This window comes from Marmota flaviventris, chromosome 10, assembly GCF_047511675.1.
Source record: "Marmota flaviventris isolate mMarFla1 chromosome 10, mMarFla1.hap1, whole genome shotgun sequence".
NCBI classification, from domain to species: domain Eukaryota; kingdom Metazoa; phylum Chordata; class Mammalia; order Rodentia; family Sciuridae; genus Marmota; species Marmota flaviventris.
Genome location: NC_092507.1, coordinates 17,611,019 through 17,627,605, shown reverse-complemented (window position 1 = coordinate 17,627,605; position 16,587 = coordinate 17,611,019). Strand labels below are relative to the sequence as shown.

The 16,587-nt window shown below is 59.0% G+C and overlaps 1 protein-coding gene across 1 annotated transcript in view; it reads left to right on the top strand.

The window, feature by feature from the left end:
- The first annotated feature begins 7,355 nt into the window (after positions 1-7,355).
- Positions 7,356-16,587, top strand: part of Myom3 (myomesin 3) — a 40,170-nt gene continuing 30,938 nt past the window's right edge. The window contains exons 1-6 of the mRNA XM_027937455.2: positions 7,356-7,516; positions 7,773-7,853; positions 8,506-8,665; positions 9,305-9,462; positions 13,730-13,825; positions 15,345-15,433. Of these exons, the coding sequence (XP_027793256.2) occupies positions 7,356-7,516; positions 7,773-7,853; positions 8,506-8,665; positions 9,305-9,462; positions 13,730-13,825; positions 15,345-15,433 (745 nt within the window). The remainder of the gene's footprint in view (positions 7,517-7,772; positions 7,854-8,505; positions 8,666-9,304; positions 9,463-13,729; positions 13,826-15,344; positions 15,434-16,587) is intronic.

The following is a 16,587-nucleotide window of genomic DNA, read 5'->3' as shown; positions in this document are numbered from 1 at the left end:
GAGGGACAAGCAACTCCCTGGTCACCCTCCTGCCCCAAACTTTAGAGAGACGGGCCTAAAGTCCCATTGCCCTGGTTTGACCCTTCCCAAGGGTGCACAATGTCTTTTCCCTTCACCCAGCTAGGTTTCTCTTCTCTTCGTGTCCCCCTCCCTCCCTGGGACATGGTGACGGACAGCGTGTTCTTATCTGTGTGAAATTAATATTTAACATCACTTCAGAGTCACTGGATCGATATCTCTGTAACAGAAGGTGGTGAACCGCCATCCCGAGGGAGCCCCGGGGCCCATACACTGCAAATAAGTCTACTTCCTGTCCCTCGGGGCACCCATGGCCAAAGGTTAACAGTCTTTACCTTGTTTACTAGTGAAAAACAGGCGAACAGCTGGATTGTTGTCTCCAGGTCAGGGGTGGGACTAGGGAGCTATGGAGGTGATTTTTGATGTGGTTGGAGTTGGGGGCTTGGTTTGGTTTTGCCGTCCTGGGGATGGAACCCAGGGTCTCGCACAGGCTGGGAAAGGCTCTACCACTGAGCCACACCCCTCTTCCCTACAGAGGCTTTTAAATCAAGAACCATGAACACCTCTCCTAACTCACAGGACCTGTGGGGTGGAGAAGTCCAGCTGTCTAGGCAAAGAGGGGATGTTTTGAGTCTGGGACCCTCCACAGGCTGGTGCGGTCCCCACCAAGGGGGCAAGTTCCAGGACCCCCTCCCTGAGGTTCCAGCCCCCTAGGCAGCTCAGGGCCATAGATAAGCTGGAACCACCTAGAAAATAGGGTGTTTGTGTACCCCAGCAACTGGCTGGGGCCCTGGCATTCCTGAGAGTCCTGGGCTCTGACCCCATTACCAGGAAGCTCCACAGCCCTGCCCTGCCCAGTTTCCAAGGTGTCACCTGCCTACAGTCATGGCAAAGCCAAGCCCAGGAATAAATGAGTAGTAATACAGAGTTTCTTCTAACCCCCAGGGGAACCACCCCAAGATCTCTAGAGTACCACAAATGGCACTGAACCCTAGAGATACTTTTCCCCCATATTACACACCCATGATAAAGTTTAATTTATAAGTTAGTCACAATAAGAGATTAAGAAAAACTAATAATAAAATACAATACTGTTAAGTAAAATAAGGTTTACTTGAACACAGGCACTGCCATGATGGTCAATGTGATAACTGACAGCTACTAAGTAACTAATGGGTAGGTAGCATATACCACACGGATACCTTGGTCAATGAAATGATTCACACTTGGGGTATGTGGAGCAGGATGGCATGAGATTTCATTACACTATTCAGAACAGCAAGCAACTTAAATTCTATGAATTGTTAAGCTGTGTGTGGTGGTATACACCTATAATCCCTCAGGAGACTGAGGCTGGAGAATTCCAAGTTTGAGCCCAGCCTGGAAAACATAGCAAGATACTGTCTCAAAAAAAATTAAAATAAAATAAAAATAAAAACTTGTGAATTGTCTATTTATGGAATTTTCCATTGAAGATTTTTGGACCACAATTGACTAGAGGTTACAGAAACCACAGAAAGTCAAACCACAGATAAGGGGAAATCACTGTAACCCCGTCACCTAGCAGTTTGCAATCTTGATCACATCCTCCTGCCAACCTCCCTTCCATGGTATTGGTGATGTTTTGCACAGGAGGAAAATGTGGCTCAGAGAGGTGATTTGCCCCTGCCAGTTTCCCAAACATGCTTCATCATGAAAATCCCCTGGGGAGCTACTAAAAATGCAAGCCCCAACCCCAGCCCAGCCCTGCCCCTGGAGAATCTAGATTTTCAACGAACTCTTCCAGACAGGCAAGCTGAGGGATCTGTACCCTCACACCAACAGTACCTCTATCAACTGCCTCCATTCACATCCCTAGAGACAGCCCGTCACCTCCTTGGATGGGGTGGGGAGCTGTGAGGCTGGGGTGCCTACAAACCCAGACCCCCACAAGCCCCAGCTCCAGGAACACACGGAGGCTGCCTGAGTTTCCACCAGAGAACAGCGATGAACTCCTCCAGGGCTCTATGTCCCTCCCACATCTGAGTGCCAGCCTGGGCAAGCAGCCTATGACCTGATGTCACACTGAGGCTTGTCCCCTGTTGCTATCCCCACTCTACACTCCAGATAGTGGGACAGAAACAGAAAGTGAGGCAGGCAGGGCCAGAGAAGAGAGACAGCCCCCGCCTGCCCGCTCACACTGATGCTGGGGGGCACAGCTCTGAGACCTCAGCCCTCTACTCGGCCCCTTGGCTATCTGAACCTGTTAGGTCGGTGGCAGCGACTTGGTGGTGACTTAGTGGCCACTTAGAACAAAGCAGCCCGAGCTGCTTTGAACATCAATCAGATGCCGGCGGAAACGCCTGTCAATCAGCCAGATCTCCTGACTAATGCCTGTCAATCAGCAGGACCCCCTGGCCAATCCTGGAGTTCAGCCAACTCCCCTGACCAACTCCAAGGGGAGCAAGGGACCCTAGAGACACCTTTTCCTGTCCCAAGCCCTTCCCTTCCTGCTGTAAGCCCCATAAATGTCCAGTCCGGTCGAGCTTCCACTCGGTTTCTCCTCAGACCCTTCCCCTGTCCCCTCTGTGGGTCTGATCGAGTTCCGCCCGGGAGTGATATCTCAATAAAGCCTGTTCAGCGGCCCTTTTAAACCTGCCTCCTTTGGCCGCTGCCTGCCTTGTCTGATCTGACAGAACCCACTTTCCCTTCCTCTGGTATGAAGAGAAAGGCCCGAGGAAGGCCAGCTCTGAGTTGTACAAAGGAGGAGAACCATAACTGGAATCAACTGGAGAGTGAGAGCCACAGGGATGTGCTCTTTATCTCCATGGGCGGGATGTAGTGGGAAGCCTCGGCCAGGCAGTTCTCCATTATGGCACCAGGTGGCGCCATCAGCCAAAGACAGTTTGGTTGCTCTGTGGAAAAAACTTGGAGGCTGAGTCGTTGGTAGGTGAAGCAGCATTTGAGTGGCTGTAGGTTGGGTCTTAAGTTCAGGGAAAGGAAGGAAGAAAGGAGGGAGGGAAGGAAGAAAGGAAAGAAGGGAGGGAGGGAGGGTAGGGGAAGAAGGAAAAAAGAGAACAAAGAAATATAAGCCAGGCACTATGCCAGTAATCTTACACATTTTTTTTACTGCATTTAAGTCTCACAACCATTTTGTAAGATAGGTGGCTATGGTCTGAATGTTGGTTCCCCCCAAATTCATATGTGGAAACCTAATCCCCAAATACAGTAACATTAGAGGCAGGCCTTTGGGAGATGATTGGCTCATGGGGGCTTCTTCCTTAACAGCAGGATGATTGCCCCCATAAAAGAGGTTCAGAGAACACACTAGTTTCTGCTTCTTCCATCCTGTGAGGACACAGAAGGGGCACCAGCTATGAAGCAGAGCCAGCCTTTTCCAGACACCAAGTCTGCTGGCACCTTGATCTTGGCCTTCCCAGGCTCCAGAACCGTGAGAAACATATTTATGTAATTTACAAACTACCCATTCTAAGGCATTTTGTTATAGCAACCTGAATGGAGTTAAGACAGTATTTGGTCATTCGTTCATTTCTACTTATTTTTAATTTTTTTGCTGTGCTGGGGATTGATCTCGGGGCCTTACACAGGCGAGGCAAGTGCTCTACCACTGAGCAACACCCCCATTCAAACATTTTTAAAGGAACCCAAATCAAAGGCCCACTTGAACACCAGGCACTATTATTGGGGCTGGAGATAAAGTAAAGAGGACAGGCAGGCAAGGTCCCCACCATCTTGGAACTTATCCTAACTTACAGATAAAGGAACTGAGGCCCAGAAAGCCAAGGCCCCCTCCTGATTAGTGGATGGAGGCTTAAGGTTGGGATTCAAACCAAAGTTTGTGCAACTCCAAGTCACCTTGTCTCAGCTACATGACCGAGGGTTGGCCGTATTTACAGAGGTCCCAGTGATGAGTGGGTGCATCACCGGTGTGTGGTCAGCCAAGGGGTACTGAGGAGCCCCACATGTTGGGCAGACGTCTGCTGGACACATGTAATGGAGGCTCTGAGTTCAGTCAGACGGTAAGTCGGGCTTAATTGTCTCCCCGTGCAGATCATCAAACCAGGATGGCTATGTGACTGCCCAGGGTCATCCAGCTAGCAAGAGGGGACAGATTGGGAGCAAGGCCAGTCAGACGGGGGGTGCCCCCGATGCTGGTGTCTACCCTGGTGGGTCCCAGCAGGACGCCTGGGAGGGGAGGGGGCTGAGGACCGGTGCCGATGGCCCTGTCCTGCAGGACGGAGCAGCCTTAGCTGTGCAGATTCCCACTCGGCCCTCAGAGCGGGTGTGAGCCTTAGGAACCCATCCTGGCCGGGACAGGAGAAGACGAGAGGGACACACCGAGTGTTCCCACGGTGGCCAGAGGGAGGGACAGAAGCAGGAAGTTTAGGAAGGGCTTTTCACCCTGGGCAGGAGGGAGGCCAAGACTTGGGCCGAAGAGCTCTATGGTGCTTGCTCCTCTCTCCAGGGAGTGGCCCTGGGCTCTAGAAGAGGACGGCGTAGGTGGCCACAGTGTAGGTGGAGGCCCCAGGAGGAGGCCAGTGGAGGCCATTGTGTTTGGACTGGAGCTGATGCGGTCTTCCCAGACCCACTCACCCTCTGGAGAGGGCCCGGCTCCCAACTCCTCTCCAGCTATGCCCCCCCACACACACATGACCATGACAGTGGGCGGGCGGGGGCTGTGCCAGGGGTGGTGGGGGTGGTGGAGGGTGGAGAAGCCAAGTACCTCACCATAGCCAGGATGACTCCTGAGCACCGCAGATGCATGTTTAGGTCGCCTTCCATCCTTCCCTCTACCGTCTTCGCAGCCTGGGTGCCTGGCAGCACCGGCTCATTTTCAGAAGGGGGATCTGATCAGATCAGAGAAGCTGAGCACATCCCCCAGGGCGCCCAGCCCGCCAGAGGTTGAGTTCAGATCAGGAATCCCACAGCCAGGAAAACCCGCCACAGCCACTTCCACACAACAGGCTGGAGCCTTGGCTCTTCCCACTGGAACAGGGGTAGAGCCAGGCAGCCCGGGAGGGGCGGCTCCACCTGTTGCTGCTGTCCTGCAGGGCACCAGGGCACGAGGGACAGGACCGCCCTCCCCCCTCCCCCAGCTCCCGCCCATTGTCACCCAGCCCTGCTATATTTAAGATCAGGCCGGCTCCAGATCACATTCTTCTCCCAGTTCTTGCTGAGCCGAGGGGAAGAAGAGACCAAAACCCCTCTCACCCTCACGAATTTTCTCCCCAGAGACTCCTAAGTGGACGCAGCTGCTTCTGTGAGTCACTTTCCAGGATCAGGGGTAAGGAGGGACAGCTCCGGAAAGTGAGACCCTCAGCTTTCCACTGGGGGGTGGGGGGGGGGGTGTGTGTGTGAAAGCAGTCGGGAGATTTGAGCTCAGGCAGCACCCCAAGTGAACAGGGGGAAGAGGGGACCCCAGGACCTTCCTGTGGCCGGGGTCATCTGAGCCGAGTCCTCTGCAACGTGAAGGCTCCACATAAAGACCCTTTGGGGATGCTCTGGGGACTGGAGTCTGCCGCGCCCCACTGCGGGCTGGCTGGCTGAGCCTTCTTGGCCGAGCCCATAGGCAGAGAAAGAGAGCAAGCCCTGGACCCCGGGGGTGGGGGTCTCAGAGCCGGGGGCACTGCATCCAGGGCCTGGGCTGACTGGCTGGAAGCTGGGGCCAGCTGGGCAAGGAGTGGCCGCAGCTCATCAGAGCCAGGCCATTCTAGCCTCCGGGAAGCCCATGGCCACAGCACGCCCCAGCCAACAGTCCCACAGGGCAGGATGTGTCCGCCTCTGCCCACCCTGGGCCGCTCCTCTGCGTTCAGCTGGGGGGGGGGGGCACCAGCCACATCTCACTCTCCCTCTTGAGGAAGGGGAGGGGTCTCCTGGGGCACCTGCCAGGACCCTGCCCCACGGGGCCACACTATATTCTGGGAAGAGGGCCCTCTGGCCCTGTGGGAAAAGGGCAGCAGAGGCCACCAACTTGTGCCGCTTAATCCCACGCATCAGTCAGAGCTTTAAAAAGCATCAATGGCTCATCTGCTAAAGTGGGGGTCTGGTTGCTGGAGGCCCCGGAGGTCAGGGCTGAGCGCCAGGCCCGGCCCCACCACGGTGCTAATCAGAACAGAGCATCCCGGGGAAGGCAGCCAGGGTGGAGGCCAGGGAAGGTTAACCCCTGGCTGCTGGGGCCAGGGCCACAGTGTCCCAGGAGAACAACGGGCGTCCAGCTCCACGCACGCAGGTTTCCAGCAGTCTCCTCCGGGGTTGGGAGGAAGAGAGGTGGACGAGCAGGGCTGGCGATTTCTCGGGTGCAGAGAGATCCTCTTCCATTGGGAGGAGCCAGACACGAAGCCGAAGGGGTAACCGTCAGCTGGTTCCGCTGAGAGCCTGGGCAGGAGCCAAGGGAACTTCAGGGACAGGTCTTGGTGGTGGCTCACTCTGCCTTTGTCCACCCTCCACCCCGAGGGCCTCGGCTTAGACCCGCAGAGGGAAAAAACATTTAGGAACTGGAAGGCACAGGGGCCCACTGAGGCTGACCCTCAGCAGCCTGAGCCCCCGACACCCCGCGGGCCCCTTTCACTGGACTCAAGTTCCCTGTCATGGACCCAGAGAAAGGTTCCCGGGTGCTTTGTTCACACCCAGGTCACAGGATTGTCTCCACACATGGTCACCTCCAGGGGCCTTTCTGGAAGGGTGGGGCTAGCACAGGAGGAAGGCGGGGGGGCAGTCTCTCCTTGACCACTCCCTTCCCCAAGTCCAGGCAGGGCCCTCCCAGGGGAGCCTGCCCACCAGAATCCCCACCTGGAGAGGGTGTGGGAGCATTCAGGGAGGCCACCAGGTGACCTGTGGTCATGGCTAAGTACCAGGCCTCCCCTGACCTTTGCAGCCACATGAGGAGTGGTAGACCCATTTTACAGGTGAAGAAACCAAGTCACAGGGTCCAAGGCCACATGCTTGTGAACTGGAGTAAGGGGTGAGGATCAGAGGGTCATGCCTACAGGCTGGCCCTAGAGTCCCTGCAACAAACCACTGTGTGGCCAGCATCTCAGGTTGGACCGGAGACCAGGAGGAGGAGAAGAGCTGTCCAGGGGAGGAAGCCGTGGGCAATGGCAGGACAGTGGGCACCTGCCGGCTCTGTGTCCTAGGTGGCCTTGCACAGCAGGGCCAGTGACTCCCCAGTGACAGCCTGCCTCTGCCATCACAAGCAGGTCCCTCTCCCTCACAAGCCTCGGGTCCCCTGTCACCCCGAGAGAGAGAGCCCCTGGCCCCTGGCCCTGGCAGAGATGCAGGCAGATGCCTGGTGGAATGACCGTGCACCTTGGCCTTGGCAGGTTGTCGCCCTCGCAGCCATGACTCTGCCCCACAGCCTGGAAAGCGCGGGGGGGACCCAGCCCCCCCAGGCCGTGCAGGTGCACAGGCTGGAACACCGGCAGGAGGAGGAGCACAGGGAGGAGCGACAGCACAGCCTGCACATGGGCTCCTCCGTGAGCAAGAGGACCTTCCGCAGCAGGTGGGGCAGCCACCTCCCCGGGGTCCCCAGGCAGAGGTGGGAGGCGTGGCCAGCCCTCCAGAGGTCCCAGTCTGAAGGGGAGGCACAGCCGTCCTTCCCGAGATCCCATCCTGAAGAGGGAGGCCCAGGCCGGCCCCCAGAGGTCCCTGTCTGAGGAGGGGCCTTGGCCTGCCGGCTGGCGCCCTAAGGTGCAGCCCTGGTCTCAGGGGCCCCTGAGCCAGTCCTCAGGAGTCACAGCCCTCCTCTCCTGGTGCAGTGAGGAAGAGCATCAGTTCAGCGCTGCCGACTACGCCCTGGCCGCTGCCCTGGCCCTGACGGCCTCCTCAGAGGTGTCCTGGTAAGTCGCACGACCTCCCTGGCCAAGGAGGGGCCATCCTGTCCAGTCCCCTGCCTCCCTGCAGGGCTCCCACAGGGAGCTTACAGAACCCGCCCAAACTTCCACATCAAGAAAAAGCCCAGAGCCATCTCGCCCCAAAGCCACTGCCCTGTGGAAGGGTCCCCACCAGGGGAGGGGCCGCCCCATCACCGACAGTGAGGGAGGGGCTGAGAGTGGAGGAGGAGCCAGTAACAGCCGCAGGTCACACACAGGTTGTCCACAGGTGGGGAAGGCCTCTGAGAGTGACACGTCACAGGCAGCATGTGGCTTTGGGCAGGGGCCTAGGCTGGGAGGTGACGGCCACCATCTTACTGGCCTGAAGCCAATCACTAACCTAAGGTCCTGTGAAGTGGGGCCACCAATGCCTGTCCACCCGCCGTGGAGAACACAGGCCGACAAGGTCTGCGCAGGCCCCTAACGTAGCCAAGGCCCTAACGTAGCCAAGCTTTTATTGAGCACCAGCTGCAAGCAGGGCCCCCTCAGGACGTTTGGAGGCAGGACCAGAAGCAAAGAGGTGCTTTTGCTCAAGAAGCGTGAGGTGCCACCAGCATTGCCGGCCTTGGGGACAGAACTGGCCAGGACAGCCGGGGCCCTGCCGGCCTTCTCACGGCAGGGAAGCCCAGCTGAGGCGCCAGACCTCGGCCGTGGAGCTGGAGGAGCGCGGGCAGAAGCGGGTGGGCTTCGGCAACGACTGGGAGCGCACGGAGCTGGCCTTCCTGCGGACCCGGCGGCTGCTGCGCCAGAGACGCGACTGGAAGGCGCTGAGGCTGCGGGTGAGAGTGTGGGCTGGGAGCCCCGCTGCCCCTGTGACCACCGCAAGGCCCCACCTGCACTGTGTCCCCTGTCGAGAGGCACGCGGGGGAAGACGGGCCCTGGGCTGGAGCCCTGGTGCCTCCACCCTCTCGCTGTGCGACCTGGGGCAAGTGGCTTGCTGTTCCTGAGCCTCAGTTTCTCAATTGAAGCACAGATGGGGTTCTAAGGGCTCCCAGGGCTGAGGTGGGGACAGTGAGTCACCTTCCCAACTGTAGAACCCAGAGAGCCCCAGGGAACGCCTCCCTGACACACCAGGCACTGAAGCCACTCCCCGGCCCCTCCCAGGGCACACCTCCAAGGGCTTTCTCACGTATGTCACATCTTCAGGGCTAAATCCCGTGGGGTGGAGCAAATAGGATCATCACCCCCATTTCTCAGGTAAGGAAACTGAGGCCCTGCCCGTGGTGCACAGCTAGTAAGGGGCAGAGTCAGGCCCCAACCCAGCCCAGCCCGCCCCCTGCCCACTGGGCAGCACTGCCCCTTGACTGGAGGGCCAGCCCCCAGGGTCTGACTCCAGAGTCTGGGCAGCAAGGAAGGGGGACGGGAGCAAAGGTGGGGAGACAGGTCACCAGGAGTCACGCATGCCCGCCCCCCTCCAGACAGAGGAGAAGGTCCGGGAGGCCCAGGAGCTGAGGGAGCTGTGCGCAGGCCGGGGACCCTGGTTCTGGATCCCGCTCCGCTCCCACGCCGTCTGGGAGCACACCACGGTGCTGCTGACCTGTACCGTCCAGGCCTCGCCGCCACCCCAGGTCACCTGGTAAGCGGCCCAGCCCCAGAGTGCCCCATAGCCCAACGCCTCCCCAGGGGCTCCCCCAAAGCCACACGCCACAGACCCTGAGCTCTGCCACCCCCAATAGCAACAGCTGGGGAGCCAAAGACCTGGGTTATTCTTAGCCTCCCTCCAGCGGGGGCTGGGAGACAGGCCACGGAGGGGCAGCCTTGTAAAAACATGATGCTGGTGGCGCTGGGAGGAGCTGCTCCGAGCCCCGGGTCTCAGGGGTGGGAGGATGATGGCAGGAGGCAGGACAGTGGCCGGGGCAGTGGGAGAGGCGGCGGGAAGGGACTCAGGCCTGGGCAGGAGCCCGTGCCCAGGCGCGGCCTTCTCTCTCTGCTGAGTTGATCTCAGGCATGTGTCTTGACCTTTCTGGTCCAGCCTCGCTGTCCGAGCTGTAGAATGGGCTGAGGGCCGTTCTGCTTGCCTGCAGCAGACATTCTCAACAACACAGAGGACCTCAGAACTTAAAGAGGGCCGGGGAAGCGGGGGGCGCCGTTGGTGGGAGCGTGGCCATAGCAAAACCCCGGAGCTAGGCCCAGCTGGGTTAGGTGGGCTGGCACAGCCAGGCCCTGGAGGGAGACATGTCATGCCACGGTGGAGCCACCGTGTACCCAGTTCCCCTGCGCCTGAGGCCCTTTGCCAGGCACCTGGGAGCGAGGAAGGGGTTTGACAAATTCGTACTAAGAGTGTCACCATCTCAGGCCCCGACTCAGGCCCTGGACGCAGGAAAGACCCAGAGTGTCACCCTCAGGGAGTGCTCAGGCCAGAGAGAACGGGGGTCACAGAGAAGTGCATTCGTGGGTCACATTCCAGATCACAGAGGAGGTGAAGGGCAGAAATGGCCGCCGCGGCAGGACGGCTCCTCCTTGGCATAGGAGCCCGATCTCCAGGGTGAACAGACTGTGGTCTAACAGGAGTGAGAAGACAAGCACACAGATAACCAGGAACACAAGACAAAAGCAGCATTTTGTACTTGGACTCACTTTACACTGACCCAGCGCTTTTCTCTCATTTGAGCCTCAGAGCTACTCAGAGAGGGAGACTGTTGCCCCTTTCTCAGGAGAGGCTATCAAGGCCCAGAGAGGTGAGGTGACTTACCTAAGGTCACACAGCCAGCATGAGCCAGGATTCAAACTCAGGGCTCCTGCCTCCAAGCTGAAACTCCTCCCACTGGCCTAGAGAGCCCGACAGTAGTCATTACGCTGTAATTTCTCTTAAATGCACAGAGTGCTCAGGAAGAGAACACACTTAGGCCAGGAGCAACCAAGAGAGGCGTCTCGAGGGAGTCAGCCTTGGGGCTCCTCACTGCCAACCAGCTCTTATTCAGAGAAGCACACTGGGCGCTGGGCCGGGAGCTGGGGTTCCACAGGGCCAGGAAGTCCCTACGTGTATATTGGTCCCATAGTAGGAGAGCTTCCAGCACCAGCGTGGGCTAAGTAGAGGTCAGAGCCTCAGCTGTCGGGCCCCGCAGCCAAGACCTGAGGCCCCCGTCTTGGCATTCTGCGGAAGCCTCTGGTGGGGAAATAGTTTCCACTCCTGCCAACAAGGTTGCCACCACAGAGAGCCAGACATTTCTTAAGAGGGTGGAAACCAGGCCCGGCCCCCTCCTGCCCCAGCGGCTCAGGTGGCCCCGCAGCTCCTGGCCCAGCGCATGGCTTTCCACGCGCCCCTCGGGCAGGGCCACTGACGTCCTGGGATTGGCCTCCAGAGGTTCCATTCAGGCCCTGGGAGAAACCCAGCCCTAGGTCAGAAGATCCTGGCTGGTCAGGCAAATCCATTCATTCAGCAATTAATGAGCACCTTCTGGATGCAGAGGCACCAAGGGGACCCAAACGCGCAGCCTCACTCTAGCGAGGCAAACACTTGGCTGAAGGGACTTGAAGTGGTGTCCCTGAGAAAGGACCCAGTTTGCCGTGGAGGAAGGGCAGGGATTTGTTCTCGAGGAGCCTGGGGGAGGACGACCCCAGGGGGCTCCCAGCATCTCTGCCTGGAGCTCCACGGGAGGAGACGGGAACCCAGGTCAGGGCATCCAGGGGGCCCCAACACCCTGGGGGTTCCAGGGACACAGGAAAGGAGAGGAGAGGGGAGGGAGGTAGTGTGGGCGGTGGGCTGGCGCACTCTGGGGACACCTGACTGCCCAGCCATGGACCCCTGGAGTGTGCAGAGCTGGGGGGCAGCACCCACCGTCCTCCACAACGGGACAGGTGAGGGGTCCACAGCGCGCCCAGAGAGGACCCCAGGGACCCATGCTGTTAAAGACCAGCATGTTAAAACCCAGGCTCTGGGGCTCTGGGGCTCTGGGGCTCTGGGGCTCTGGGGCTCTGGGGCTCTGGGGCTCTGGCCAGGTTATCTGAGGCCAGTTAGAAGCAGCCTCACAGTCGAAGCAGCCTTCAAAGTAAAATCCAACATCAAAATATGTGCAGAGGAGACTCAGATAAATGATAGAGACCTCACTCCTTCCCGAGGGCCTCTCTGAGCCAGGTTCTGGGCTCTCTCCTCACCTCAGTGGTCTCTGTTAATGTGGTTCTATTATGGGATGTCACTTTGCACTGTTCTCACAGCCCGGCCTTCGCCCGCCTGGCTGCACGGAGAGTGGGGACACAGCGGCCCAGGGGCAGGGCAGGCTGAGCATCTGTGTCCACAGCGGCAGCGGCTACAGAGCCCAGCTGGCCTGAGGTGTCTGGAATGTTCCTGACAGGTGTGGGGTGGGGTCTATTCCTGGCCCTGGGACCTGGGAGAGCCAGAGAGATTGGGTGCCCAGATTAGGCCCCTCCCCATAGGAGACTTAGTTGGGCCCCTTTCCTAAGAGGGCACTGTGTGGGTGTGGTGCTGTTTGGTTGCCATGGAGACAAACAGCGAGGCCAGATCAAGGAAAGCAGTGCCATGAGTCTGGGGCGCCCTCTGTTGGCAATGAGGAGCACCCTCCTCTTCAACCTTAATCACCAGCTCAGGGTCAGAGAGAAGCCTTCACATGGTCGCCCCATGAGACTGACCATACAATGGCCTCTGGGACACAGAGGCCCAGAGAGGGGCACTGAATTTCCCAATGCCACACAGCATACTGTGTCAAGAACCCAAGCCTCCTAACTTTTACTGACATTTACCCTCTTCCCAGCATTGACTCTTCAGGCCCCAGACCCCCAGGCCACCCCACTGTCCCACCCATATATCAGGGAGAATGATACCCTAGAGTTCACAGAAAACAGAGGCAGTGTCCAGGGCAGGTGATCTGTTTGACCACCTGGGGGAGCTTAAAAGATACGGATGCCCATGTCCCACCTCCTGAAGTTCAATTTCATCGATTTGGGATGTATCCTGGGCGTGGGCTGTTTTACGTCTTAAAGAAAGTAGGAGGTGATCTTTCTCCTTCCCCATCCGCTCACACGCAGCCCTGGTCTCCAGGGTGCTGAGGAGCAGCGACCCAGCCCTCTTCCTGCCACAGGCAGGAAGGACCGAGGACATGAAAGGGGGCAGAGTGTGTCACCAGAAGCGCCACATGCCATTCATCCTCACTTGCCGTCCACGACGGTCAGTCACGTGGCCACGCCTCGCAGAAGAGGGGCCAGGAGTCGTGCTGCCTGCGGGGTGGCCTGGGGGTAAATCCCGCTCCTTCAGGGCAGAGTGGCTACTGGACACCCGTGAGCAATGCCAGAGGCAGATTCCGCGGAGGCCGGCATTGGGGTGCTCACAGGCAGGAGGCGTTTGGTTTGGTTTTGGTGCCGGGGACAGAACCCAGACCACGGGGAGGCGAGCGCTCCACCGCGGAGCCCCACGCAGCGGAGATTTTTAAATCCCCAAGTGATTCAAATGACACCCCAAATTCAGAAGAGCTAACCTGAGGGGCCGGCAAGGGAGACAGAGATGGGGGCAGCGTCCCTGCAAGGCCCCTCCGAGAGGAGGGAAAAGCCAGACGGGGTCCCCAGGGTACCCCTGAGGTGCCTTGGGAGGAGGAGGAGCAGCTGCCCCCACTGTGGGCTCTTCTCTGTCCCTAGAAGGGGGATGGACTTCTCGGGATGTACAGCGCGTGAGGCTGGGGAAGCTTGCCACACCATTCACTTCGTCCTCAAGGTGGCCCTGAGAGGCCACTGCTGTTACACCCCCATTGCACAGGCCAGGACAACTGAGGCTGGGACAGTGACCGTGGCGCCCTGGGCAATACAGGTGTGCACGCAGCACACAGCTGAGGCTGGAACCCAGGTCCGAGAGGCTCAGAGCCTCCTGGCCTGCCGCAGCCACCGTGTCTCCACAGGTACAAAGATGACGTGTGCATCGACCCCCGACTGTTCCCCGCCGGAAAGTACCGGATCACCAACAACTACGGGCTGCTGACCCTGGAGATCAGGAGGTGAGGCTGAGAAGCCAGGAGAGACCCTGACCCCCGGGGCCCAATACCACTGAAGCCAGAGCAGGACCCTGAGCCCTTCCTCCAGCTGTTCCCCCAAATTTGCATGTTGGGTGCTATTAAAATAATGACCCCCAAGACGGAGCCCCCCCCTGCCCCCAGATGCAGCTTCAGTCGGTCTGAGTGGGGCCCAGGAATTAGACACACACACACACACACACACACACACACACTCACACACGGTGCCCATGTCTTGGAATGCAAGATGAGAAAATTGCACTCAGGTTCACGGGCCGAGTGCTGAGCCTGGCTGGGAAAGCTCCTTCCCAGGACAGAAACCCCCGTACACACACACACACACACACACACACCTGCACCCACACGTGCAAGGGAAGCAGTTGCACAGGAGAGAGGCCTTTCAGGAGATGCAAAGTCGTAAGCCTGATTCTGAAGGAAGAGGCGGGTGCTTGGAGGAAGCACATGGGACATGCAGGTGTGACTGTCCCAGATACGCACCCTTCACACAGCTGCCCCAGGTCTAGTTCCTCCCGGGACACAGCCCTGTACGAGGAGCTTTGCACCCATGATGCATAATGCCCACCACCAAAGCACTGCTGTCCCCACATCCCAGGTGGGAAACAGGCTCAAGTGTCCAGACTTGTGCAGTAGTGCAGGGCAGGGCCTGGGGCGGGGCCAGTCCCTCGGGTCTGGGTTTCCCTCTAACCCACGGAGCCCTTCACTCCAGCCAGCTCAGCCTCAGAGACGCGAAGACGGACAGGACGCCGGTCCTTCCTTCCGGAAGCAGAGGGGGACCCGGGCATAAATACCTGAGCACACCAGGCTACCACAGGGAGGGGTCCCGTGGCGTGGGCAGTCAGGGAACACAGGCAGGGCCAGGGACCTCGAGACTGGCATGAGACAGAGGGGTGCCCACCCTGCATGGTGGGGAGTGAGGGGAAACCAAGAAGCCTCACGGCTTGCTGAGGGGGCCAGATGTGCACATCCTACTGCCTGCTGTCTTCGTCACCAAAATGCCCAGGGAGAGAGCCAGCCCACACTTCCTCCGGGAACATGACAGGGTTGGCCTGGCTGCTGGTAAGATCCAAGCTTGAGACTGAGAACACCTGGGCGTCTGGCCCAGCTCTGGCACAGATGGGCATAGGCCTTGGGCACATCTGTCGGCTGCTGTTAAGAAGGGAGGAGGCCTGAGTAGCAGGCAGTGCCAGGAGAGGGCTTATCACCTTGAAGCTTGATAGAATTCCAGTGGCTGTGTGACTCTGGGCAAGTCAATTCACCTCTCTGGCCCTCCAGAGTCACTGATGACAACGCAATGCAGCACATGCTATTTTCAAAGCCCTTTTCCCCTGAGGTGGTGGAGGCTGGTGTGTGTGTCCCCAGTTTCTCAAAGCATAGAGAAGTGCCAAGGCCAAGCCCAAAACATAGAGTCTTGGCCACCCACAGAGGGGCACCTGCATTTCCCACGGAGCCCAGCAGTCTCGGGGACTTTTCCTTCTCTCTCCAGAGTCACCGCCGAGGACTCGGCCACCTACACTGTGATGGTGAAAAACGCCTTCGGCCGGGCTTCCTCCTTCGCCAAAGTCCTCGTCCGCAGTAAGTTTGCCGTCCCCAGTGGCCCAGGCTGAGCATGGCAGACCCACACCCACGACAGGCAGATGACAGTGGGCCTCTGGCACGGGTGTCCCCTGGGATTGGGGATCAGGCCAGCCATGGAGGCTTGCCTCCTGCTGGCCTCTGGAGCAAGTGGGAGCCTCCTCCCTCAGACTGCCACGGCAGCAGGGCCGGCGTGGTGGCTGATGGTGGAAGGCAGGTCCCCTGCCCGGGATCAGCGTCTGCCTTCCCGGAGCTGTGGCCCTGCACCAAGCACCCTGCACGGCGTCTCTCTCCACCCTGGGCTGCCTTCAGGGCCATCCCTGGCACGGATGGCACCTTCGTGTGGACTGGGAGATGAATTGGAAAAAAGGGAACCTTCCTCCAGGTGGATGCTGTCCCCACACCAGGCCACGTGACATGGCAGGAAAATTTCAGCCCCCGCCTGCCTTCGCAGTAGATGCCTTTGTGCGGGGCACAACCTATACAACTGTTCAGGATGACCTTCCCTGCCTGTCTCCAAAGAGCATGCTTGGACTCGGGTCCTGATCCAGCTGAGGGCCTGGTGGTCTGGCCCTGCCAACCCTGCTGAGGGGTCCTCAGGGGCCAAGACCAAGCCTCCCCACTTCCACCTGATCCCACTGGCCCTCTTGGCTTCTGGTGTACATTCCCAGTTGAACCTGGACCCCTGCTGGAGGTCACCCCATGGGCAACAGAAATCACAGCAGGGCACCCGGGAGTTCTCCAGACCTGAGTTCCCATCCCTGCTCTGCCCTCAACGCGCTGTGTGATCCTGGGCAGGGACCTTCGCCTCTCTGAGCTATAGGTGCTCACCTGTGCAAGGGGACCCTCTACCTGGCTTAGGTGCTCGTGTTGATTAGATGAGATGACGCAGATGGCGCTTGGAACACAGTAGGCCCTTGGGAAAGGATAGCTCCCCTGTCCCTCTGGGCCACCAGGGCAGGGCACTGTCCAGGGGTCTACCTACGGACCCTGCCCTCAGGGCCCCCGGGAGTGAGAAGCCTCTCCCCCTGACCCAGGGCAGCTGTCCTGGGCAGTGGACAGGCTGGGGCCAGCCCCGCCCTCCCCACAGCCACAGGCCTTGTTAAACTGTCCTTCGCAGCCTCCCCGCCCTCTGCCCTGTTCCTCAAATAGCT